General features: G+C 35.1%; 2 protein-coding genes across 2 annotated transcripts; both read left to right on the plus strand.

Moving 5' to 3' along the window:
- The first annotated feature begins 1,192 nt into the window (after window positions 1–1,192).
- LOC113319140 (transcription repressor OFP8-like) lies at window positions 1,193–2,278 on the plus strand. The gene has a single exon (XM_026567413.1). The coding sequence runs from the start codon at window positions 1,196–1,198 to the stop codon at window positions 2,156–2,158; it is 963 nt and encodes a 320-aa protein (XP_026423198.1). The 5' UTR covers window positions 1,193–1,195; the 3' UTR covers window positions 2,159–2,278.
- An 8,237-nt stretch (window positions 2,279–10,515) lies between these two features.
- Window positions 10,516–11,139, plus strand: LOC113315918. The gene has a single exon (XM_026564163.1). The coding sequence runs from the start codon at window positions 10,516–10,518 to the stop codon at window positions 11,137–11,139; it is 624 nt and encodes a 207-aa protein (XP_026419948.1).
- Window positions 11,140–26,505: the final 15,366 nt, after the last annotated feature.

The raw sequence follows: 26,505 nt of genomic DNA on the forward strand, positions 1-26,505 counted from the left end.
AATTCGTCTGAGATCCATTTCTCCCATGTATTTGGTCATGATTAATTTAATACTACTCCCTCCATTCCTTTTTAATAAGCTGGTTTCTATAAATAAATGTTTCAAAAAAAAATAGGTTGGTTTTCTAATTGAGAAAGTCAAATTTTACTTTAATTTTTGAGACCACTTTTCTCTTAATTTCTTTTCAGGACAAATGTCATGTGGACCATTTCACTTTCGTTCTTTTGCTGACAAGTGTCATGAGACCATTTCACTTCACTTCTTTTATTGACAAGTGTCATGAAGATCACTTTCAATGATTAGTTATCTTAATTTTCTTTAATTTTTCTCTAAAATCAAAATCAACCTATTAAAAAGGAACGGAGGGAGTATAATTTAAACCAAATTAGAAATTTATGAACATTAAAGTGTTTGAAATTTACTAGTTAGACCATCTTCTTGTAACTTTCTCAATCTAATGGTAATTTGGAAGTGTAGAATTTGGTTGTTATCCATAGATGCGGAGTCTCAACTTAACAAAGTAGACATTGCATGAATATGGTGCATAAGAACAACAGCATGATTGAGAATCTTCCAAAACCATATGATTACATATAATTCTTTTCATTTTTTTGTTTAAAATTCAAAATGAAAATTTAATCAAAATCTTAACTTTAGCATTACACTCACTCACTCAACCATTTCAATTCAAACAGATGCATCATCTACCTAACTCTAATAATAATCACAAAAATTTAATATCAAGAAAAACAAAATTAATTTTCTTTTGAAAAATCTAGACGTTGATCTGAAAAATCAATTTAAGTTTGTGGTCCCGTATTAAACACAGTAAATTTAAATGTAATGATTTTTGCTTCAAGGTAATTGAATGAACATGCTTCAAAAAAAAAAATTAAATGAAACTTTCTTATTTTAACCTCTTAAATTCTGATTCCTCTGTTCTTCAAAATTACTCCAAAAGTCTTACTCATTTCTCAAACAAGGACTCTTTTTTGACTTTTTCTTTCTATGTAGACTATGTTTCACCTTTGAGGACTTAATTCATATTTAATTAAATTAAAAAAGAGACCAGAAAAGTAAAAAAAAATTCAGAATTCAGTACATTTTCAAAAATATTAAAAAATTATTCTCCCACTCTATATTTATACCACCACAACCCCTTCAAAATCTCTTCATTGCTTTGTCTGAAAAAATCATGGAGTCTGAGTCAAAGTTGAAGTTGAAAATTTCTAAAATGTTCCGATCTTCATTTGGTTCATGTAAACCTAAGAATGTGGTAGATTTAATGGAAAACCCAGTTTTCATTTCTCAAAATCGTCATGATTTTCAAAAGATTGATCAACAGTCTTTAATATTATCACCAAAAACTCGACCTTTTCCATCTATTTGTAAACCCAGTAAGTCATTATCAGAATCAGCAGAGGCTGAGAAGAGACAGAGTTTTGTATTACAGAGGAAGATCAAAGGTATTACTGGTGATCATACTACAGAAGGAGTTGTAGCAGGAGGAAGAAAATGTCCACCTGTATCACCATGTTCACCATCATCAAATTCAAATCTGTTTTATAATTTTTATCATGATTTCTATGATAACAGAGAAAGAAAGAAGAAGCCAAAGAAGAAACAACCTGTTAAGAAGAATATTAAGAAGAAGCCGAGTTTGATTCGATTGAGTTCTTCTTCTAGTAATGGCGGTTGGTTTAGCAGCGAAGAAGAAGATGATGATGACTATTATAAAGATGTAAAAGATGAAGATGAAGAAAATGAAGATGAAACAGAAAGATTTTTCTCATCGAGAAGTTTCTCATCTTCATCATCGGAATCACAACGCCGTAAAAAGACTCATTTACGTCGAAAAAGAGCTGAATTACGACGAAGAAGCAGATCAGGCCGAGACATAATACCTGAAAGCACGACTAAAAAGGATGTTGGTCTGGGTATTGGTGAAAGTTTCGCAGTTGTTAAACGGTCAAGTGATCCACACACCGATTTCAGGACATCAATGGTGGAAATGATAATAGAGAAACAAATCTTCTCAGCTAAAGATTTAGAGAAACTTTTACAATGTTTTCTTTCATTAAACTCTTCTCATCATCACAGAGTTATTGTTCAAGTCTTTACTGAGATTTGGGATGCTCTCTTTTCTAACTATCTTTAATCATCAATCATGTAACTCCATGTTTGATGATCATCAGCTAATAGTTTTCTTTTATCTTGACTTTTTATTCAGCTAATGTTGACTTATTTAGTAATATAAACTTTCTGAGTTGAAATCTGATGATGATGATCTGGGTTCTTTTGTTTTATTAATTTTACTATAAGTTGATCTGAAATGTGAATTAGTAAAAAGAAAGTGAAAGAACAGTTGTTCTCCTTTTCTGCAAATGAGATTTTGTATGATCAGTAAAATAAGATTAAAAGACAAAGACTTTTGGATTTTTCTTCTTACACCACGCTTTTGGGTTCAAATCCTGGATCTTGGAGGTCCATTAGACCCAGTCTTAGATGGGTATGTTTAGATGGTATCTGAAAGAACAAATTGAACCAGACAAATTTTGATTCTGCAGGAAAACGATTATAATAATTTGATTAGTTCTTGTTTTCTTTATTAAAGTTGATTACTATTGCTAGATTCCTTCTCCTTTTTCTTGATTGAAAAATCTTTCTTTATAGATTTTTTTTCATTTGTTTTTCAGTTCAATCTATATATATTATATTAAGCCGGCAATGATTCTTTAGAAAGAAACCTTTCCACAAAATCAAGTTTCATTCACACTTAAAGTTCAGCACATCCATCCGTGATTCTAAGATCAGGCTTAAGATTTTATTTGTACAACTTTTGAATTGTGATATGAATCCTTTGGGTGACGGGATCCTAAACTTGGTCTTCTTCATTTTTGTGTCGCTTATATTTATTGAGTTGTGTAAATTTTTCCGATTTACGGATAAAAAAAAATTAAATGAATCTATCGGCGAATTCTAAATTTTTTTTTACCAAGATTATTCTGAAATGTGGATTGAAGTTGGTTGTGAAAGACATTGGACCCAATTTTTACTGCCAACAACTAGATTTATCTAGGAGATAAATCACAGATGTTTTTAAGGAGCCTGACCATTTTCTACATAGTAGATATTGAATTATAAGTGTGTGAAAATAATAGTATCGCCTTTTGGGGCACCAAGATAAACTAGAATGAAAACAACATCCAATCCTGAAATCGAAATTGTTTTAGATTTGAAGGGATAAATTTGATAGGAAAGAATTGGTGGAAATACTACAATATATATGACTGTTTTATGATCTTGAAAACTTTTTGTACGGTTTCCGATTACCTAAATCGGATTTCTCAATATACGTTCTGAGGTTAGCCTCTTTTTTCGAACAAAAATAAATCGGAATTACATGACAATAAACTAGTCGTCTCCCCTGAAAATTCAAATGCACCGGCAGAGCCGCATAGATGTATCCTAAATCGGTGGTGTGGAACCAACAAGAGAATCCGATGGTAGTCTATTGAAAGAAAAACATATGTAGTTGTCCTTTAGGAAGAAAAAAACACGTAGCCATTGAAGTGCAAATGCAATGTATAGTTTTGTGAGTTCAATTAATGGAATCATCTGATCCAACAGGATTAAATACAAAAACATATCTCGCTTTTGTCTTTGTTTTAGCCTAAACCATCTCCTCCATATTCTTCATGTTTTTGCATTAACATTGTGGGTATAGAATGGGGCATTGCATTCTAATATAAATTCTCAAAAATACCCTCACCCATTTTTCAAACTTAGATTTGAAATACTGGATTTGGATCTAGACAATGAAGAGATGGAAAGAGACAATTGAATGAGAGTACAAGAGGTTTTGATGAAAGTTGCTAGAGAATAAGCCAAAACAAGCTAGTATAGTGGTGTTTTTCCATTTGTTGCAAGGGTGGATAGCCAAAGCCTTTAAGGTGTTGGTTGTATGTGTAATAACTGTAATCTCTCTATGTATAGAACTGCACTGCATGCATGAATTGAAAAGTGAGAAATTTTTCTGTGACAATTAAGAAAAAGGATGGAAAGCAATGTGAGCTGATGCATACACAAGGAATTCTCGAGGACTTGTTATTGGAGGGATATTGACATGTCAAGGATCAAGAATGTCTGATGAATCTCTGTTACTACTTTTCTTCATCTCTTTCGTCTCTCATTCATTAATGCACCCCTCCACCGTATTTTTTCGATCCTTGAGCTCCTCTCATGAGTCTCAACCTCTGTTTGTCTCTCTGTATCCTAGTGCGAAAGAATAAAATAGAGGAGGGGAGGGGCCTAGTTGGGTCGACTGATACTAAACTCACGGAGAGGAATTTCAGATTTTCCTCTGGGGCAACATTATAGAACCGGTTTTCAAAGTAAGCTGTTAGATTAATTCACGGGCTCGGTAAATTAATCATTTTTTTGTTGGCAGACAAGCATTGTTTAGTCCACTTATTCTTCTTGACTAAAGTCTATTCAGTTGACTTGAGAAATGAGATTTCGTAAAGATATAGTAGATATATCAGAAGAGGCTCGATACAGCAATATACAAAAGGGAAAGCCCCGAAAATACAAGAGAGAACAGATTAAAACGGAGTAAGAAAGACCAAACACTCCTACTCGACTACAAGGACAAGAGGAGCCAGAACAACAAGTAAATTCTGGAGGATCGAAAAAGAGTTATTTTCAATCGACAATAATGTCGTCTATAAATATACCAGTTGAAGATAGAGGAGAGGAAGCCCAATCAAACACATGTATTTTTACTTCGATTATCAAGTCCTTCACCTTCTTCTTCTTTGCAAAGAAAGTTCTTGAGTTACGTTCTGACCAAATGACCCAGAAAATTGCAACGTACAATCGTTTCCAAATTTCGGAACCTCTAAAGTTGAAAGAGAAATTACCCAGTTCTTAACCACTTCCATTGGAGAAGAACCTCTAATAGAAGGCATGTTCGCGGAAAATGCGAAGAAATGCCAGATCTGAAGGATGAAGGACACTCCAAAAACAGGTGCTGACAAGTTTTCGGGAGCATATTACAAAAGGGACAAATGTTTAAGATATGAAGAAATGAGATTTTTTCTTTTTTTTTTTGGCTAATAAAATTTAAAAGAGAGTCTCGAACTATCGACCTCAAAACTTTGACTCGAGAAATGAGAGGTATACAAAACTGGGAATTGATGATGTGTACATTAGATTATTGGACCCGAAGAGAGGGAGTCTCTTTTATGGCAATTTTATTTATAAAATGAAGCCTAACGCAAATACATAATTTGATAAAAAATATTGGATTTGGTGAAGCTTTTTTTGGTGAAAACCTTTCACATAGCGAATATACCCATCTTTTTTAGTCCAATTATTATAACACGTTATGTATCATGTTTTTCAGGAGTATAATCGACAAGTAAATTAGAATATAACATATCCAAAAATCTGTGCATTGGATTTGAAAGATTTAATAGGGATCTACACAAAGAGTAAACAACAATATCAAGTTTAGATTTTTTACGAAAAATTCGGAAGTGTTTATGCTTTTAGGCACAATTTTCGAAAATTGAATGCATAATAATTATGCAAACCACCACAAATGATGCATAACACATATGTAGCAATATTTTGGCTTATACATCAATTAATTTTCCGTTGTAGCTAATAAAATGATGTATTCCCTCTATTTCACGAAAAATGATGCCTTTACTTTTTTTATTCAGCCCAATTTTTTTAGAAAATGTCGAGAATCACAAATTTTCTTTTATAGTCCCATTTCAGCGATGTTTCTTTTTTTCTTCGGTCGGCCTCCCAACCGTGACATCGACCGGTGTTCTAGTTATTAAAGTCAGTTCTAGATCAAATGAAAATCCACTCCTCTCAAAATTGCACAAGCTTTGTGTAACACCAAAAATCATTATTAATTTATATGTAAATTCTAATACAAACATCGTCATTGCCGGTTGAACATGTTGCTCATTCATTTTATGGAAAATTTGTCACTTGGGTTAGTTTTTTATTACAAAAAGCAATTTGAGAGGAGCGAAAATTATAGTCGACAAATCACCAAGTAGTATCAATCTTAATTGTCCTAGTGAATTGGGCTAAAACAGTGAATCAGGCTAAAATAATCATACTAAGGCTTAGTCTAATGAGAAAGATTCAACTTTCTCCCTTAAAAGTGTCGTTTAAGTGTCTCTGTTTCATTGAATTCAATGAATTGTCTTCAGTTTAATTGCGTGTGAGAAGGAAGCAACATTGGGACGCTATTAGGAATGGCGTCTCTAAAAAACATCAGACGCCATTAGGAATGGCGTTTTGTCACTACTTTATAGAAATTCAAAAATCAGTATCATATAGACCATTGGATTCATACTCTTATTGGAGATCTAAACATTCATAAATGAGACTTCATTTCAAATGGCATTTGATGCCATTTCAAACGGCGCCTTTGCTTTGAATTTTGAATTTCCATAAAACTTGGTCCTTAGAATTTGATGACGTGGGAGATCCAAAAAAGTTGAATCTTGGGTCTCCATTAGAGCCAGCCTAACACATAAAACACTTTTAAGTTAGGGTTAAAAAATCCTCCTCAATTATGTAGGTGTGGATAAATGTGGAAATTTTATTAATACCCCTCTTTTTCATGGATTTCACAAATACCCTTATCCATCAATAATTATACCCCTCGTCTTCTAAAATGTAATTCATTTATATATCACATGTTGCTGGTGGTGGTGGTGGTGATGCCGGCGGTGGAGGTGGTGGTGCCACCAGATTTTGGGATCAACTTTTGTTGTTGACACCATATTTTGGTATCAACTTGGGTTGTTGGCACGTAATCTTGACCTAACTAATTTCCGAGTTTTCAATTTTAGTAACAACTTGGGTTGTTGACACCAGATATGATATCAACTTCCGTTGTTGACATCAAAATTTGGTGGTTGCGATGGCGGTGGCGGTAGTGTCGGCGGTGACGATGAGTGGTGGAGTTGTGATGGTGAAATGTTGGTGATGGTTGTGAAGTGGTGGTGTCTATGGTGATGGTTGTGGAGTGGTGATGGTGGTGAATTGCCGGCGTTAGAGTTTGAGGCGGTGATGGAGTGATCAAGATAGAAAATTATTGTTTTTTGAAATAAATGAAAATATCATATTGAATAGATTACTAAAATAATTTATTTCTAAATGGATAAAGATTTTATATATAAGAGGAAGGATATATTTATAATGTGATAGGCGTATTTTTGAAGGGTTCCAAATCGAAGGGTATTTAATTAATATACCCTGGATAGATTATGCACTTATAAAATTATTTTAGTCAGACTTAAAAACATTTAGAGTTGATTATAGTTTTTTGCTCTCTTCAAAGAGGAAGGATCTACTTAGGCCAAGCATTATGGTATCCTATTTCCCTTCTCTATCCCTCATATGTAGAGAAAAAATCTAATTTGGCAACTACTATGGTCTCCATATCCCTACTTCTGTATGGATATGCCTTCCCTACTATTCAAAGTGGGTCAGATCTGATCCCCTTATAGGGAAGGGAAATCACATGGAAACTCAGTATTCGTTTGAGTTTTTTTTCACTATTGGTTTTCACTTTTAACTCTTTTATTTCCACTAAAACTCTTTATTTCCAATTATATCTCCATTTTTTTCTCTTCAATTTTTTTTACCCATAATAAATATTTATCTAAACCCGTAGAAATAAAATTTGGAAAAAAAACGGAAACTGAGTTTCCGTTTGGCACTATTCACACGGAAACTTAGTTTCCATGCAGTATAGAGAAGGGATGAAAACAGACCATATTGAAGCTGCCTTTTGAGCCATATCCCTTCTCTACATTTGAGGGATAGGGAAGGGATGCCCTCTCCCATAGTGCTTGGCCTTACACTTTTATTCTCACACTATGTCACATTTGGACGCATTTGCCCAAAATATTAGCTTCAAACCTGATAGCGGGGTTGAAGCTAATATTTTTGGGATATGTTCCACGCCACCTCAGCACTTGGAACTGTGGATGAAAGCGCAAGTGTAATGGTGGAATAGTAGAAATGCTATTCTTAATGGAGCTAAAAAAACACAATTAAGAATGAAGCTTTTTTTCAGCCGTTAGATTTCAACAACTCATTTTAAATCTACGGATAAAAAAAAAACGCAATTCTTAATGGCGTTTTTTTAGCACTAATCTTATTTGCGTTTAGCGCTATTCTTATTGACGTTTAGATGGATTCCACGAACCCTTCCACCAAACCATGGAACCCTCCTTAGATTTTTTGTGGAAAGCCCCAACTTGGAAGCCACTAGACTTGACATTGCATGATTTTTCCACACTTGGAATAGGTTGGATTCCACCATAAGACTTGCTCTTAGAGAGCTCCATATACCTATCAAATATACCGCATTCTGAAATGCCAATCCACCCTATCTTCCATTCATAATTGCAATGGTTAGAGTTTGTTGATTTTCAATGGCGGATTTTCAAAACAACGAATGGTGGTGTTATACATTTTGGAATGCCTAATTTTTTGTAGATATATAGAGCTTTCTAAGAGAAACATTTTTCCCAACTATTAGCTTCAAATCTTTTATCGCTTAGATTTTATTTAAAAAAAATAACGTATAAAATGTGAGATAGTGCGAAAATTACCATACGAGTAATCCGCCCTCCTCTTCGCACTGCAAATTGTTCTCCTTGATAAAAACTTATTTTATTATTTGTATATGCATTGCTCTGTGCACATAACGAGGGATGTGATCCTCCTCCTACTCGTGAAGGTAAATGACATCATCTGTGAAGCTTGCAAATAGATCCACTTGCTAACTCACTCTAGAACTTGTGAAATCCGAAAGTTAAATAGTATCTCTTGTTTACTTCCACAAAATAGATAAGTTGTTTTTACGTGCCATCTCCTGCGTGAAAATCATGGCTCCAGCATTGGCCGTGTACTTGTATTAGGTCATCCATTCCTCCATTTAATTCTACTTGAACCACTAACCTTGTTATTCACCGACCGACACTTCCAAACCACAATTCAGTACCAGTGTACTCAGTTCATCACATACACAGAAGCAATTGAAGGCACTCTTCAAAGCCGACAACAAAAACCTTCCAAAGAATTTGAAAACATTGCAGAGATCATATATATACTGAGAAGTGAGAACGAATTGTACTGAGAAATCATAACAGAAACAAAGAGACTAAACTCATTAATACTCAAGGTTAAAACTTAAAAAGTGGTGTAAGAATGACAGGTGCAGGAGCTACCGTTGTACTTCCCTATGCCCTATGATCAAAGATTCATGGACCCAAGTCATTCGTACAAATCCTGATTAGATATAACTTTTTTTTCTTCTTTGGCCCTATATATCAAGAGCTTCGTAGGTCAGGATTTGTAGGACTACGTAGTGCGTACGCCAATTTTAGCCTCTTGTTCGTTCATTTTAGCGCATGCCCATGTCAAGCTGACAAGGTCTGATGCCCCAACTAAAAGGGAGAAAAGATGGGAGTTGAACAAAATAGGTTCACATGAGTAAAACGTACTACTTGCATTTAGGTTACGGGATTTACCACAAGCTCGTCCCAGGTAGGCATTTGTTGCATTTGCTAGTATCTGCTCTGGTCCATGAATGTGGCATATGGTAAAACCAACTCAACAGGAAACTGGATACTTCTTGCATTTGAAGCATGATTTATGGCAAAATTGTTACACCTTGTTTGTTTACTCCTGACTCATCTCTGGATCAGTCTTCCCAATCAGTACGCGGCAAATGTGGTTGTATGCAATAATTTTGTTTCCAACGGCTAGAAAGTTTAGAACTTAAAGGTTGGTATACTAGCCGTAGCGTTTGTCTAAAGGAGCTAGGCTTTTTAGACTTTTAACCTTGTAGCTTTGAATATGGTATAAACGCACTGACCGCACATTGAGAGTGGAAAAAGTACTTTAATGGAGATTAATGAGTGGAATTACACGTCTGAAACATCTTGAACAAAAATCAACGTTTTTCAAATCATATAAAACTGTCAAAAACAATTACATCTGTGGTGGTTGGAAGAGAGCTAGCACTACGGTGGCTGCAGCTTAAATATTTATACTTCATTGATGAAGACATACTTCCTAATGAGCTAAGCTAACCAAATAAAACAACAAGTTGAATTAGTGTCAAAGAAAAATCCCTTAATGCGCTGCATAATATCGAAGCTCACAAGTCAATATCAATTCAAATTTAGATCGAGGCTAACGGGAATACTGAGCACAAAATCTTCTATTGTTTTTTCTTGTCTCATCTCTAAAGAGATAGGGAGGCTATAATTGGCAAGAATTATGTAGTAAGTAAGAAAAAGAGATGCTCCCCTTATAAGCTTATTAACAATATTTTACTCATATTTGATCCTCTAAGCAATGCTGCAAACCCCACTCAAATTATCTAAGCAATCATGCTTAAAAGATACGCCATTCAGAGAAGATAAGCAGTTGAGAATATAGAGAGAAAGAGGAGATGCAGAAATGTTGTTAACAAACACCATATTAGCAAACACAAAGAAGTTCTTCACCAAAACTTTCCGAACATTCAAATCCTTAGTCTCCAGCAGTGGAGGAAGAAAACAATACCAAAAGCTTCCCAAAAACTCTACTACCTGCACAACTATTCAAGACGATGAAGACGATAATTATCCGGAAGGTACCCATCATCGTACAACATCACTAGTCATCGATGATAAAGAGAACTACTCATCATCAATCATCAAGACGGCGCCAAATGATCAGGAGATAGTGTTGTCATCGGCACCTACCAATATTGCAACTACTAGCAGCAGTCAGGGAGTGAATAAGAGAAGAGTACTTCAAGGAGAAGATGAAAATGGGTATGAGAGGTTTTCAATAGATAAGAAATTGGAGATAAAACAGAAGATGATAAAGAAATTAGGATTGGCGGATAATGAAAAGATAGTGATGAGAAATGATCATAAAGAATATGTTATGGACATTCAAGAAATGCTTCACTACTATTCTCATATTACATGTCCTAGTTACTTGGATATTCTTGATAAGTTTTTGATGGAATTAACTTACAACTCTGAATATCATCAGCATCATGCATCATCCATACATCCTAAAAAAGACTACTAGCTTAACATGTCTGGATTCATCAATAAGAGTGTCAAATAACATCAATTCCATTAGAGATTAATTTCGTTAGATTAATTATTGAGTTTGTATAATATGCGCCATGGCATTGCAGCTAGCCATTCAACTTTTTTACGTTATGCCTTTCATGTCTAAGTTCATCTAATTTGATTGTTGTTGATTTCGGTTTGATTCTGGTGTACTTAATTCATACTAAATTATAGAGTGGTTTGCCATATATTAGTCGATAATTGATGTACTTTTACCCTTAAATAAAAATATATTGCTTGTCATATTCTATTTCTTGAATTGCAACTTTGAAATGGTTGTTGATAGTGGCAAAGGGTGGTGGTTGTTCGGGTAGGGTAGTTTGTGTTTTATTTTTCACTTCTCCTTTTCTTTTCTTTGATATTGAGAATTAGTACAAAATAAGAAGAATTAAAGGACAATTATGGAAGCAGCATCTTGGAAATTTGCTGCTGAATTTCTAGCAATAGCAGCACCAGATGACTTTAAGTTGGTCCTAACCATATCACCGGTTGGAACTACAGATTCAGCTTGGTAACTTTCTCATAGAAGAATTAAGGTTTTCTGATTGAATACCTATAGAGATGCAAAGAGTGGAGCTCTTGATCTTTGGCAATGTAGAGAAATAAGTGCTTAAGCCTTTTGTCCCTGCCCGGACAAAAGCAGCAGTTAGGTGCATTATGGTGGATGAATTTGTTGATCCTTTTCCTACACCCAAAACCTTTGTGCACCAAACGTCATATGAACACCTGCACCTTGGTGGAAATGCACTTGGCTTGCCATACTCTCTTCCAGAGGAAGGAATCATTCATTCAGTGAAGGAGTCTGCCGCTTTTCCAGAAGTTTTTGGAAAGATTTAGTTTGAGCTAAACTCAACAGTGGGAACTCGAATGAACCCAGTTGCTAATTATCGAGTAAACATCAAAATTTGTTCATGTATATAACAAAATTATAATGTAGGAAGTTGAAACATTGTTAATTTGTGATGTTCTATATTCCTAACAAATCTGAAAGCATTGTGAATTTGTGGTGTACTCTATTCCCAACTACTGTATTGTTTGAAAACACTAAAAACACAGTATTTGGCTTGGTATTAGAATAAAGCTTTAGGCAGTGAGGGCTGGGTCTGAGAATAATATGCCTCCTTACTTACCGATAAACCCTGCTTTAGGGCATACCTAAAACTTCAGGGCATACAAAACAATAGTCCCATCTTGGATGACCTTATAAGGGGTACCCTATGGGTAGTTCAATTACCTATATGCCCTTAAACCTTTTAAATTATTAATCTATCCTTACCCCTAATACAAAAACCTAAAATCAGTTAATCAAAATCAGTTTCATAAACAAGTCTTCTTCTTCCTCCTCTCCTCTGCCAAACCTCACTATTTTTTTTCATCGCATCGCCGTGAAACTGATAATCGTCGATTCGTGAAAATTTGATCGACGATTAAACTCACCTATATAATGGATCGTGGTACAAATAATAAAGTAACGCGTTCTAAAAAATCAATTGAAGATGAAGATGAAGATGTAGAAACTGAAATCCAACCAGAAATCGAAACGGAAGAACAAAGTGAAGAACCAACTCCTGAAATGAGAATAAGAAGGTAAGTTCTACAACCCATCTCGTATTTGATGTTTTTGATCGGTATAATAGGTTAAATACGTCAAAAATTAGGGTTTTGCGGCGGTTACAGTGTAGGGTTCGGCTTAAAAGTATGTCCAGATTTGCGCCGAACTGTTCTTGAAACTGCATATGAACAGTTCGGCTTAACAATTCATATTAGTTTTGAGCCGAACTTAGTTACATAGAAGCCTTGTATTTAGGATCGGTTTATTCGATACTATTAGTTTTGTGATGAATATGTATTGTTAGAATTTCCTAAATTGTGCAAGTGTAGAGGTTCGGCTTATTCTACGATTTCATTATGCGTCGAATATGTGTTACAATTCATAAGTATAAATTCGGCTTATTCGATACTATTAGGTTTGAGCCGAATATGTATTGTTAGAATTCATAAATTGTGGAAGTGTATGGGTTCGGCTTATTCTATGATGCGCCGAATATGTGTTTCAATTCATAAGTATAGATTCGGCTTATTCGGTATTAATAGTTTTGAGCCGAATATGTAGAATCGACTTGGAAGTATTTTGTACATATAAGCCAATCCACTCTCTGTGTATAATAATCAAAAGTTTAAGACATAGTTCGGCTCATTTGTGTTACTTCGGGTTAGTCGAACCTGTTGATTTGTTGACAAATTTTTGGTATTCAAATACATATTTCATATAGTTCGTATGCCTTTGTTGTTCGAAGAATTAGGCTTATAAGTTTTATACTTGTGTGAGGAACAATGCAGCTAAAAAGAGGAAGAAGATGGAGGTAACGCCTTCTACTTCTAAAACTCCCGAATCCTCGAGGAGGAGGTAAGAAAAAATTGGGAGCGGGAGGTAGAGGAGGCATTTTAGAAGAAGAAGATGAACAAGGAAGAGTTGGAAGACAAGAAGAAGGAATAGATGATGATGAAGAAGTTGAAGATAATCAAGAAACACAACCCCAACGAAAACCCGAGACAGAGAAGAAAGTTGCAGAACAACGGATTACAGGTTTACACATTCCTGATGAAGATGACGTAATTTCACCTCGATCGGATGGTTTGCCTCATGGTCTTCCGAAAGATGGAGGAAATGTGTTGATTGGGTACGCCGATTCTTGGGCAAAAAGAATTTATGAGACTCCTGATCACAACCGTGCAGTCCGGGTACTGAGACACCATAGGGAAGCGAAATTGAAACTTTCTGAAGAGGTTCCTGAGGTGGTTGCTTACGTACAATCCTCTGCTTTATGACCTGCTATTCAGTATGGACATCAAGAATATGATAGTGTGACGGCCTCCGCCTTTGCCGAGAGATTTTGTCCAGATACTTACACATTTCAATTACCTTTTGGAGAGATGGCAACCACTCGTGATGATGCGAGTAAGATTACATGCCTTAAAACAAGGGGTGTAAGCGTGGATGCTGATTATTATGACATTAGTTGGGATGAGCTCTGCTAGTTGTTCGAGGAAAATCTTGGTTGGGATGCATACAAAACTGAGTTGGAGTTTTGTCGATCCGTTAAAGATGTCAATTTCGTTTTCATACCCAGTGGGAAAAATAAGAAGAATAAGAAGTTCAAGCTAACTGACTTGAAAAGGGAATTTGAGAACACAAAGCAGAAAGTAAAGGATGGGGTGTTGGTATTGGACGAGATCAAATTGAAGCAAACCGGAACCGCCTACTTGCTTTATACTCTTGGCAGAGATATCTTTCCTGACCTTACCGGAAACAAGGTGAATGCTAATTATCTCCAATTGGTAAAGAATCTTGCTACCGTTAATAAGTATGCTTGGAGAACGGGTGCGCTAGCTTACCTGCTGGACCAACTTGCGACCGCCTCTAGGTTGACAAGTACAAATATTGGAGGAAACTTCACTATGCTTCAGGTAATTCTTGACGATCAAACTTCAAATTTTCTGGGTCATCAGTGTCTGGTTCGACTTATAACTGTACTCACGTACAAGCCGAACAATGTACTTGTCAGGTTCGGCTTATAAGACTTGTTAATTATAAGCCGAAAAATGCACTGAGTTTTCAAATTTCATTCTTACTTTGTTGTGTCCAAGCAAACAATTTCTAGTGTTCTGTTTCTATTACTTCAATTCCTTTAATTTTTGGATGTGGTTCTTTGGATGTAGGTGCGGGCATATGACCATTTCCAAATTTTGGAATTGGCCAAAACATTTGAGAATGATGTCGAGTGGGTTGATACAGAGCCAACTGCAGCACGGTACGAGTAAGAGGACTCGAAGAAAAGGAATAAAAAATTATTGGTGGCAAGTTTGAGAGAGAAGTTAGACATAATGGGTGTTGATGACGTCGTTTTTCAACCATGTGTGAAGGAAGATGAAGAATATGAATTTGTTGAATATGAGGATATGCCGGTGAGTATGTACCATGGGCCATTGTTTTATCCCGGTGGTTATGTAATATACGATCCTCGGCGAGTACTCCGTCAATTAGGATGCATCCAAAAGGTTCCTTTGTTTGACTAGAAATTCAAGTTGTTTCCAAAGGGTGGTAATGGAACTAAAAGTACCACTTCATCATGGGAACCAAAGTATGATCCCGAACCTACCCTTGAGTATTGGAAGAAATTAGATATTAACAAATTAGATGTGGCCAAGTTAACACATTTAGGTGATGATCCATGTGAATAGGATCTTGGCTACATGGATTGGTATAACCAAATTTCTCATCCCTTCATTATCAATAAGAAAAGTCAAAAGGTAGCTGATAAGGGGAAGGCGAACGCAACCAAGATCTCCTACAAGTCTACTTCTGAAGAAGTAGTGAAGGCTTTCAAGATAATGGTAAGAATGACTTTACTTTATACTCTTGCATATATTAGTTCATGGTAAAAATGTCTTCAATCTCACGGTTGGAATTTGTTGACAAATGAAAATAGGTTTCCGCGGGTAAGGAGATGTTGAAAAAAATGAAGACCAAACTTGGTTGCAAAACACCTATAACTGTTGAAGAACAAAAATACCTCTACAACAAGTGGGATGCAATTATAAACAAATGACAAGGACCCTAGGAACCCGAGGTACCCGCACAAAGGCCTACAATTAAGAGGTCTCGACAAGTTGGTGAAGGTACAAGTGGAGGTGGTACTAGCGGCCCATCCGGTAATAATGATGCGTTGAAAGATGAACGTCAAAGAGGAAGAAGAGGTGGTCGTGGAACTAACAAGAAGGGTCGTCGTTAAGTGAAATTTTATGTTTGCAAGTTCTTTTTAATGTTTTCTTAAGTATTAAGTACACTTTGACTTTTAGGTGATGAACTATCTTTTTAATGTTTGCGTAAGTGCACTGGAATCGTGTTATGGACACCTTGAATTTCATGTTTTAATCGATAGCGTAACAGTTAATTATTTAAGTGGTTTTCCTGGAAATTGTAATGTTCGGCTTATCTTCTAATTTCAGTTGCAAGCCGAATCTGTATTCCTAAGGTTCGGCTTATCTTGTAATTTCAGTTGCAAGTTGAATCTGGTATTCCTAAGGTTCGACTTATCCTGTAATCTCAGTTGCAAGCCGAATCTGGTATACCAAAGGTTCGGCTTATCCTCTAATTCCAGTTATAAGCCGAACTTACTATTTTGTAATTGTTAGGTTCGGCTTATTCTATAATTTGTGTTTTAAGCCGAACCTACCAAATTAAATTTCATTAACGGCTAGTTTTTTTTTTTTAAAGCATTGATCCGTTGGGGAATTTCTATATATAGTGTTGCCCCTCTCTAACAATTTTTTTACTAAACTTAGTGTTGTTTCTCCAAACCAACTTTTATTTTTTGCATTTCTACTAAAAAATGGAACCATTCACCGTTGAAGATGATAAAATTCTTGTCAGAGCTTTCATTCGAACTTATCATGAGCGGCCTAATGAACATCATTCGATGTTTTGGAAAAGAGTTAAAAAATTCCATTTTGAGTTAGATGGGAATCCAAAACGTCGTAAGTGGATGGAATTATCTGAAAGATTTGAGAATATCCGTTATATTATGCGAGATTACATCAGAATATTAAGATGGGTCAATCAGTATCATCCCACTGATACTAATGAAGAGAAAGTTAGTATTCCAAATTCCACCGCGCTTATAGGTACGCTTTTGTTTGAATACTAACTTGTGTATTCTTCTTTATTAAGGATGCTAGAATTCAAAGCCTTTGGAAAATACACCATAGAGGAAGATACGAGCTTGAAATGTGTTATACATGGTTGAGGAGAAGAATTCCGAGATTTATTACAGAACTATTCGCCGAGATTCGATAGAGATATATCCCTCAAGATCCATTGAACTATTATGTAAAACAGAGTAGTAGAGGATAATTTAAGTTTCTATTTAAGATTTTAATTAAAATGCAATCGTGGTAGTTTATATTCAAATCAGTATTGGCATGTAACACAGTAGATAGTTCGGTTTAAATGGGAAAAATTTGGTATGTCGAACCTGTAAGAATTTTCAAAATTTTGAAAATCTAGCCGTTACTTATACAGATTCGGCTTATGTTCCAAAATTCGTATCAGCCGTACTTTTACATTTTTCACGAAATCTAGGAACGACTCTTTTTTAAAAGATATAGCCATTGTAAACCTGTATTCTATATATACCTACTTGTTTTTTCATATTCTAAAGCACATATGCTCAAAAAATGGCACCCCCAACTCCTAAGTTTACTCTAGAAGAAGATTTGTCTCTTTGCACTAATTACATAGAATATTATCCAAAGAAGGGTGAAGAACGATGAGTGAAGGGTCTGATGAGTATGTACTACTTGGTTAGAATTCATGAATCCATCTACATGGAAACAGGTAATCCTCACAATCGGGATAGTGCGTCCTTGTTTTACCGAATTGAAACTATTAAAAAAAGAGTCACAAACTTTATAGCTTTAGTTCGGGTTGTGAGTCGATATCGACTCAAGGGTGAAACAAACTCTGAGATTGAAGTTCAAGCTCTAAAAAAACGACGAAGATGGAAAGGAAATAATTTCAAATACGACGATCACTACAACATTCTTAGAAGGTTTCTCATTACCCGTTTAGGATATTAGAAATTTATTGTAAGGCTATTATGTAACAGGGATGTAATCCACATTTTCTATGAATGAAAAAACTCTATTTGGAATGACAATAATTCTTGTGTTCAAGAATCATGTCAGGTTCGGCTTTCATGAAACTAATATTACAAGCCGAACCTGATGAACAAACTCTGGGTTTTTTTAGTTGTCAGGTTCGGCTTTCATGAAATTAATTTTACAAGCCAAATCCGGCAAACAAACCCTGGGTAGTTTTAATTTGTCAGGTTTGGCTTTCATTGAACTAATGTTATAAGCCGAACCTGACAAACAAACTCTGGTTTTTATTAAGTTGTCAGGTTCGGCTTGCATGAAACTAACCTTACAAGCCGAACTTTCGTTTAGTTATGTATTCGTCTCATAATGGATAAGCCGAACCATCTCCTGTGTTCTTAGTTCTGGTTTCCATTGGTGATTCGTCTTATTATGTCAATTACATACAAGCCGAACCTATCAGTATTTGGTTGATGAATTAGTACTAAGGTTGTTCCAAAAAATGACACATTCCATAACAAAAAAGTAAATCATTCAAATATTTCGTTTTGAGGGTGCATGTAATTTCAATTCTAATGTTGTATCATCCTCATCATACACGAAAACCAAAATACACAAAATATATTGAATACGCGGATAAATCCATAGAACATTTTTTTGGAGATCCGAGACGAATCTCATCATCTTTACTAACCTCTTTGTCATCATCTTCATCCCCATCACTTGATAATAAATTTACTTGTCCACTTAAGAGCGACACATTCAAAGCATTTCAAAGATTCATCTCCGTTTCATAATTTACACACCAATCCATCGAGTAATTATTTTCAAATCTAGGCCAAAAGGCTGCACTCATCAAGGGTGGTAATGGGCAACTGGGTCTAAGTTTGAGGTCGATAAAATGACAATTTTGAACAACTCCAATAACAAGTCTTATATCTTTTACACCATCATGGCAAGGTTTTGTTGGAGGCGTGTAAGTAAAACTACTACCCATCCACCCGAAATAATGTACGACGCAGTCGAATGTCTTCGCTATTAAAAAGCCACAAACGGGCATTGACATCCAATGTTCTTGGGTGATTATTAAATCCCCATGTAAACAACGTTCGAATGCAATGTACTCCGCTGCCACCCCTCCATCTCCTCTTGGACATCCTATCATCATTGTCTTGTAGAATTCTTTGTTCCGGCGTAGGGTTTGTAACAATCGTTGCCTAATATGACTTCATTTTCATGGGGCACCGGATTGTTCCCTTACTTAAAAGGACCAAGTTGTTCCGCCGTGACGTAATATTTACAATTTCCATCACCTTGTACGTCGTCCGTTGTTATTCTCATGAATTATCGGCGATATATCTTCCAAGTAGTTATCGTATATAAACTTGATACGCCTCAAATAGTTACCGGACTTATCTCTTTTGGGTACTCTCATCCTACCAATTTCATGTACGGTCCTTTTCTCCTTTATCTTGGTTTGTGAAGGATACATATGACTCTTCCCCTTGACGTCCTCTATACTATTCTTTGCTTGTGCCGGACATTTATTTTCCTTGACCTCTTTGTTACTTGTTTCGGCTTTTTGAATACACAGACAACCACGTTTTATTGGAACTTTCACTTCTTCCTCCTTCATCAGCTTATCAATTTCCTTCTTTGCCTTTTCATACCTTTCATCATGGATCTCAACGCCGGATGGATCCCTATGGGTAGCCAATAGTGCCTTGTTTTCTTGTCTAGTTTGGAAATTATTCATTTTCTTACTCTTCCTATCTTTCGGGACCCCCTTCTCCGGTTCCAAAATATTCTCTTGGGTGAAGGGATACATGACTGGCATCATGTTGTGCCATAGGACTTCTTTTTGAGCTCGGAACATCTTCTTATACATCTCCGCTAACTTTTTCCCATTTGTTGTGTCCCAAATATTTAGATCATCCTCGTCTTCTTCGGTTGGGAGATGATCGAAGCTTAATTGTTTCCAAAAATGATCAATATCCTCAAATGATATGATCTCATCCTTATACCGAAGTATGTCGTGGCGGCATGAAAGTCCCGTAGATGTCTTCATTTTACAAACACACTCTTCATCCAAGTTGGCGCAAAATGTTTCAATCAAATCTGATTCTTTCATCAATAAGTCAATGCATAAATGGGAGACTCTATAAGTTAATCCCCGTAGCCATTTACTTTTGTAATCCTTGTGTTTGAACATATGGTTATGTTCGAACGCCGCTTTAATTCTCACAACATCACTTTTGAAATATTCATCAATTGCATCAAATACCGTGACAAACGTGTCAACACATTCAAAAAGGTTATTCTTCAACCGATAATGAGCCGACTCTACCATACTTGTGGCTTGGTTGTCGAAGTATTTATGTCGATTTGTGAAACAAGACACAAACCTTTCTTTATTAGGTTCCAACACATCTTTGAGCAAGTAAGTAATGACGTCGGGGTAGTCGGTCCTCCAATGATTAATAAGCATTTTAACATTTTCTTCGTAGACATCCTCGGTGATTGACCATATCAAATATTTACATTCTCCATGGAAAGAATTCCACAACATCTCATTGTGTTCATATTGTTTCAAGAATTCCCTCTTTTTCTCTACTCGTTTTCCCGCCGGTAGTTTAGCAATATTCTCTAATTCTTCATCTTAAGTGATTGAATTATTGGTTGGCATTTTTTCTTCACATTGCACCATATATGAAACGTACAAAGAAAGTTCAAAGCATCCGGAAATACCTTATTTATAGACTACATCAACGATGAATCTTTATCAGATACGAACACTTTAGGAAGAGCACCCTCCCAGAAGATTAACTTCAATTGTTCTAACCCCAAAACATAACTCTTTTTCTTCTCGTTTTTCAAGAAACAAAAAACCACGATGAACGGTGCCTTTGTCGACGTATGCCCAAAAATGTTCATCAACGACATCTCATATTTGTTAGTCTTGTACATGCAATCCAATATAAGAACTTGTGGGAAGCATAGAGCCAATTGTACGTATTCCGGGTGGGCAAGAAAACGGTGTGTCACTTACCAAAGTCATCCAACTTCTTTTGGAAAGCTTAGTTATTCTTCACCCCTAACCACATCACTTGTTTCATCACCATCCTACATTGCAAATTGATTCTTTTAATCTTATTTCTTGCGTTGTAAATAGTTTGCATAGTCGACTTGTTATTCTTGTCGTCCTCCTTCAATTTACTAAGAATCCTAGACGTTGGCATACGTGCTCGTGTCATTTTATCCACTTCTAGCATTTCGTTGGGTTTGAGTCGCGCTACTTTTGCATGTCCATGAAGGTCACGTGGGCGTGCGTGGTTATGACGACAATCAATAATTGTTTTATTCATAACCTAATATTCATCATCTTTGTTCAAGGACTTATTCTTGTTCTTGAGGTTGAAAACGATCTTGAAAGGGCACTTTGTTTTTTTCGTCTTTGTCCTATTCTTTCTCCCGGTCTTCCCAACATTACAGAATCTTTTTAGCCTTCCTAGCGCCGCTTCCACTTCGCTCAAAAATCATTTCAAGCCGATCCCCTCGGTTTTGTCGTCCTTTAACTAGTACGCAATTTATCTTCATTGTGTGTTCCTCGGCCCAAGCATGTGCTTCGGTATTACTTTTACATGTCTACGTTCATTCAAACACAAATAATTAGTAAGAAAAACTTCGGAATATTCCGACAACATTAAGGTAAACAACAAGTTCTTACGTACCAAATCATTTTGGAAGTGATCTTTAGTATCTTCGTGAGTTACGTTTGCTGGATCAGGTTGATTTCCATCGGTACAGGTCCACCAAGCACGATCTACAAATAATATCACAAGGTTAGATACTACAAACAAAAATTAATGGTAAGGTTCGGCTTATTCGATAATCATATAATATGCCGAACCTGGTGCATTTATAAGGTTCATCTTATATGATATTCACAATATATGTCGAAGCTAGTACATTTACGAGGTTCGTCTTATACGATATTCACAATATGAGGCGAACCATTGACAAATTATGAACCAACCATTATTAATGATATGTTCGGCTCTTATGATATTCATTAAATAAGCCGAACCATTAACATGTTTTCTTCCAAAACTCTCAGGAATAGGTTCAGCTTGTTATGAAACTTTCATATAAGCCGAACTATTATCTAGCAAATAGGTTGCAAGTGGAAAATATATGTTCGGCGCATAACGTAAACAGTTTCAGCTAGCCGAACTGTTCATCAATTGGGTTGGTTCATCTCATAATTTTAAGCCGAACATCATCCTGGTTCGCCGAACCATGATGTAAAATACAAACTTTTGATGATTTCAAGTTACAAAAGTGAGATTAAACATATGATAGAAGTGTACCTGTGTATTAGAAGCATTGGGTTCCTCATATATGTATTTATCATCTGGATTTGGCTCATAAAAATCATCACCTTGAGTTTGAGTTTGAGTTTGAGTTTGATTTTGTGCTTGAGTTTGAGTTTGTGTAAAATCATTCTCATAATCTAAGAAATCAGCCATTTCCGGATCATTGTTGTAGTTGATGTGTATTTTCCTAGGTTTTTTTTGATGAATAACCCTCCTCATCCTCCACTGAATCAACATACAAATTTGTTTCTCACTTTCTCCTTCTCACCTTCTCAATAAAAACCTAATATTTTTTTCCCCAAAATTTTTCATCTACACAAACATTTATAATTCTTAAATTATCTTAATCACTAATCAAAAGTATTAATCACTAATCCAGATTGTTAACACTAATACAGAAAGGGCATATTTGCCATTACCAAAAATATTTGGTTAAGGGGCTTCTGATTTTGCTATTTACAACCACTTTTTTTGTCTTTATTCAGTATGCCCTGAAAGTTTTAGGTATGCCCTAAAACAGGGTTCTTACTGATAGCGATTCGATATATAGTAATACACACATGTAATATTAGTCCGGGAGCAGGGCCTTGGGAGGTCTTTTTGAGTTTGAAATTGACTTTTTTTTCTTTTTTTTTTGGCCAATCAACAAATTTCAATTCATTCAAATTAAAATAGTGATTACATGTTCGTTTACAAGTTTAACAAAAACAACAAACTACATAAAAAATATCAAGATAATCAAAACCCTAATACAAATAAGGATATCAACTACAAGTAGATCGCGAAGAGAAAGAGCAATAAACAACAGAGATACCCAATTTTTGATTATGTATAAGGGAGAAATGATAGTACATTCCGGAAATAATTCCGACCATTTGATTTGATTGTATTCATCCTTGAAAAGAGATGCTTCTAGAAGGAAGGAGTATTTTTTCCATAAACTTGTAGATCAAACTTTTGATGTTTTTGAATCAAGATTAGCAAGCCACAAACCATCCATCAAAGATCGAAGAACTCTCCCCACAACAACGAAGAAAAATCACCCCAAAACGGCGAAGAAACATGTCAAAAGACACAAAAAATGATGTAGAAACATCTTATTCAATAAACTATTACCTAAAACTAGAAAAGAAAAAGAAATCCTTGCTCATATCTGGTCCAAAAGGACCAAATCTGAGCAAGAAAGATGAAAAACTCTAGGATTTTTTAGAAGTGAAGAGAAAAGAGAGAAGAAGGAGAAAAGAGAGATAGAGAAAGTGATTTTTCTGGAAATGCGTTCATTGAAATTGATTTTTCTGATATCTGGTGAAAAGGCTTCAAAATATTTTATTAGCTTTAAATACGTGATTAATTATGTAAATTTTGGTAATATTAATGTGAACATTATTTTTTGGTCATTGGAAGACATTTTGTGGTAGTAATTAAGCCAAAATATGTTTTCATTAATTTTTATTTAATTATATGGCAATAAAAAATAGTTTTAGATAACAAAAATTATACATAGGTTTTATTCTATTATTTTTTATTCAAGGGATTAAATTTTGTTTAGCAAAATTAGAAAAAGAAGATTTTTAGTTGTGTGTGTAAGAGATTCAAGAAGAGTTTTTCTCAGATGTTTTATCTTGGAGACACGTCATGGTGGAGAAATAACTAATTGAAAAAAATTTAGTACAGAGACACCAAATGTCTCAAGACCTGGTCGTAATTCAGCTGTCACCTTGTTTTGTACTTGATATTTGTTATGCAGGTGAAAATTCAGAATTTATTCCAGCACATTGTCCATTCAAATTCGACCAATCACTGCCGAATATTGGAGCTTTTTAAGCACAACTAACTTCAGAGTTGAAAAAAACTCTGTTGTGAAGCATTCTCGGTCGGAGTACTCTAGGGATGCGCAACCGCACCAACAACTGTTAAAAAACTTACGTTGATGGATGATCGCAGCGGATATGAGTTGGGACAATATCGGTGAAGGATCGGGTCAGAGGGTAAAAGAGTATACTAGACGGGCTAGGACTGGTGTTAGTCTTATAAGTGGTAGGGAACTTTGAAGATCAAAGCTTGTATATTTCGAAGTCGGGGACACAACTCTAATCTAAGACTGTGAGATCGTAACACCTAAGAATCAACAATGATTAGCCGAATGGAATATATGTACGGAAGTACTAAAAAAAACTTTTTCAGTGCAACTGATTTTAGCTCTGATAAAAAAAACTCTACAATTAAGGATTCTCAGGCGAGAACAATCAACTTGGAATGAAGAAATTCATGGATGGGTATCTTTTGAGAAACTTCAACGTGATGATGATAGATTTGCCCACTAAAAACCCGACACTGTAGAATGACCATATTCGATAAGTAGGGAAAGTATTAGTGGATAGTCGGGTCATCAAATCGACTTTTTAGGACTCCAAAATTTTTATGTGGGGTTATTGGAATGTTTCCGTCTTGTGTAATGGGATAACTGATGTTTTAAGGATATCGAAATTACTAAGTTACGATTTATTTTAATTACCATACTACAATTTCTTTATACGAAACAAAATTTACTTTAAAATGGACTTAAGTATCTTTTGTTTGATGCATGTTATTGTGGTCCACCTGACAACTCAAAGCGTGGAAATCTAAAGGGCATCCCCACGAGCCCAAACAGTATGTAATTGCTAAGGAACACATATCGTAATCGATTGGTCGATAAGGTCGGACCTGGTAACTAAATGTGAATGTTATTCTTGAAAATGAAAAATAATTAAAGAATATATTATAATTTACTTCTAGGTCTTTGTTTATCCGATTATGGATCTTGTTCTTAAAAGTAAAGACCTATTAGTTAAGCTCTGTCACCTAGCCGATTTAAGGTTTTTAAAAACTAAATAAAGTTTTGTTTTGTGTCATCGGTGGTCAGATTGAACCGATTATGAAGGACATTTTGGTTATTAAGTAAAATGCATGGAATTGGGATCACTATAATCACTTTGTTATGATCCTGTTTTTGTCATATTATATAGCCTCCTAAATAACCTAGAATCACCAAGAATTGTTCTAGTAAACTGAAAGTGTGGTCTTAAAATGTTTATCACTGGACATTAGACATTAGTCCATTGATTAAACAGTTGTCAAAAAATCCAAAATATTTTTAACCCATGCCCAATATTTTTACTAAACCGGCCATAAATCATCTTTAAATTTGAAGAAAAAATACCCTTAAAATTGTTTTGATGGTGACAAGTTAATCATACTTTCACATTTCACCCTTATCTCGTTATCTAATTATCATGGCAAATAAATATCCAAGGATATTATATTATTTACATTAAAATGTCATTAATGTAATTTAATAATAAGATGATTTTAATCAAAATTTCATTGGCATTTAGTTTTTGAGTCCGACTATGTGCATTCGTGGGTGCACATTCCTCCCCTCTTCATTGCTGGGATTTAACGGGAGGTTTTCACCGTTTATATTTTTCTTATTTGTTTTTTTATTTTAATGATATCGTTTAGGAAAAAAAAATACAAGTTCCAAAGCCATACTTTTTCTTTTATTTCTTCGTTTTTCTTCATCCACCTTCTATACTTTTCCGTTTTTGTATCTCCAAATTTTATTTTCTGTATCTCCAAAATTTAATAATCCAAAATTTATCTCAAAAATTTAATAATCCTTCTAACTTAAATTGAAACTAAATCTAAACCTTCTAAGTTGAAACAAATCCGTGGAGACGCCTAACTTTAAACTCTCATGCAACTATAAATATTATTCCTTTCTTATCTATAATAAAGAAAGATAGGGAAAAATAATTTATGGATACCTTGCTTAAGTTTGAGATTAATGAAAGAAAAAAGAACCGATTATTTATTATTGATTCAACTAGAGATGTTGCTAGCAATCTTATGATAATCCATCGTGTGATCTACTTCTTATCCATCTTTCAGTGATCTGATTTGCATTATCTAAAAACTGTGATGATCTCAATAATCTATTATCTACGAGACCAAAATGTTCTCATCTTGACGACTTATTATTTATCCTAATGCTGAAACATATATCATTGTTAAAGATCTCTTCTTGGTGATGTTGATTAAATTTAATGACCACCAGATTCTTCGTTTATCAATCCGTAGATCTTGGATGCACTAATTATAACAATAATCAATAATTGAATCACAACCAAACTTAAGTTAATAACAGAGTTGCTAATGATTAAAAACAGTTGAAACATAGTTGAATTTTTCATCTTAATTTTCAGTAAGGTCTTTGGAGGATGCGTGATGATCAACATCTGCAA

This window comes from Papaver somniferum, chromosome 10, assembly GCF_003573695.1.
Source record: "Papaver somniferum cultivar HN1 chromosome 10, ASM357369v1, whole genome shotgun sequence".
Lineage (NCBI taxonomy): Eukaryota > Viridiplantae > Streptophyta > Magnoliopsida > Ranunculales > Papaveraceae > Papaver > Papaver somniferum.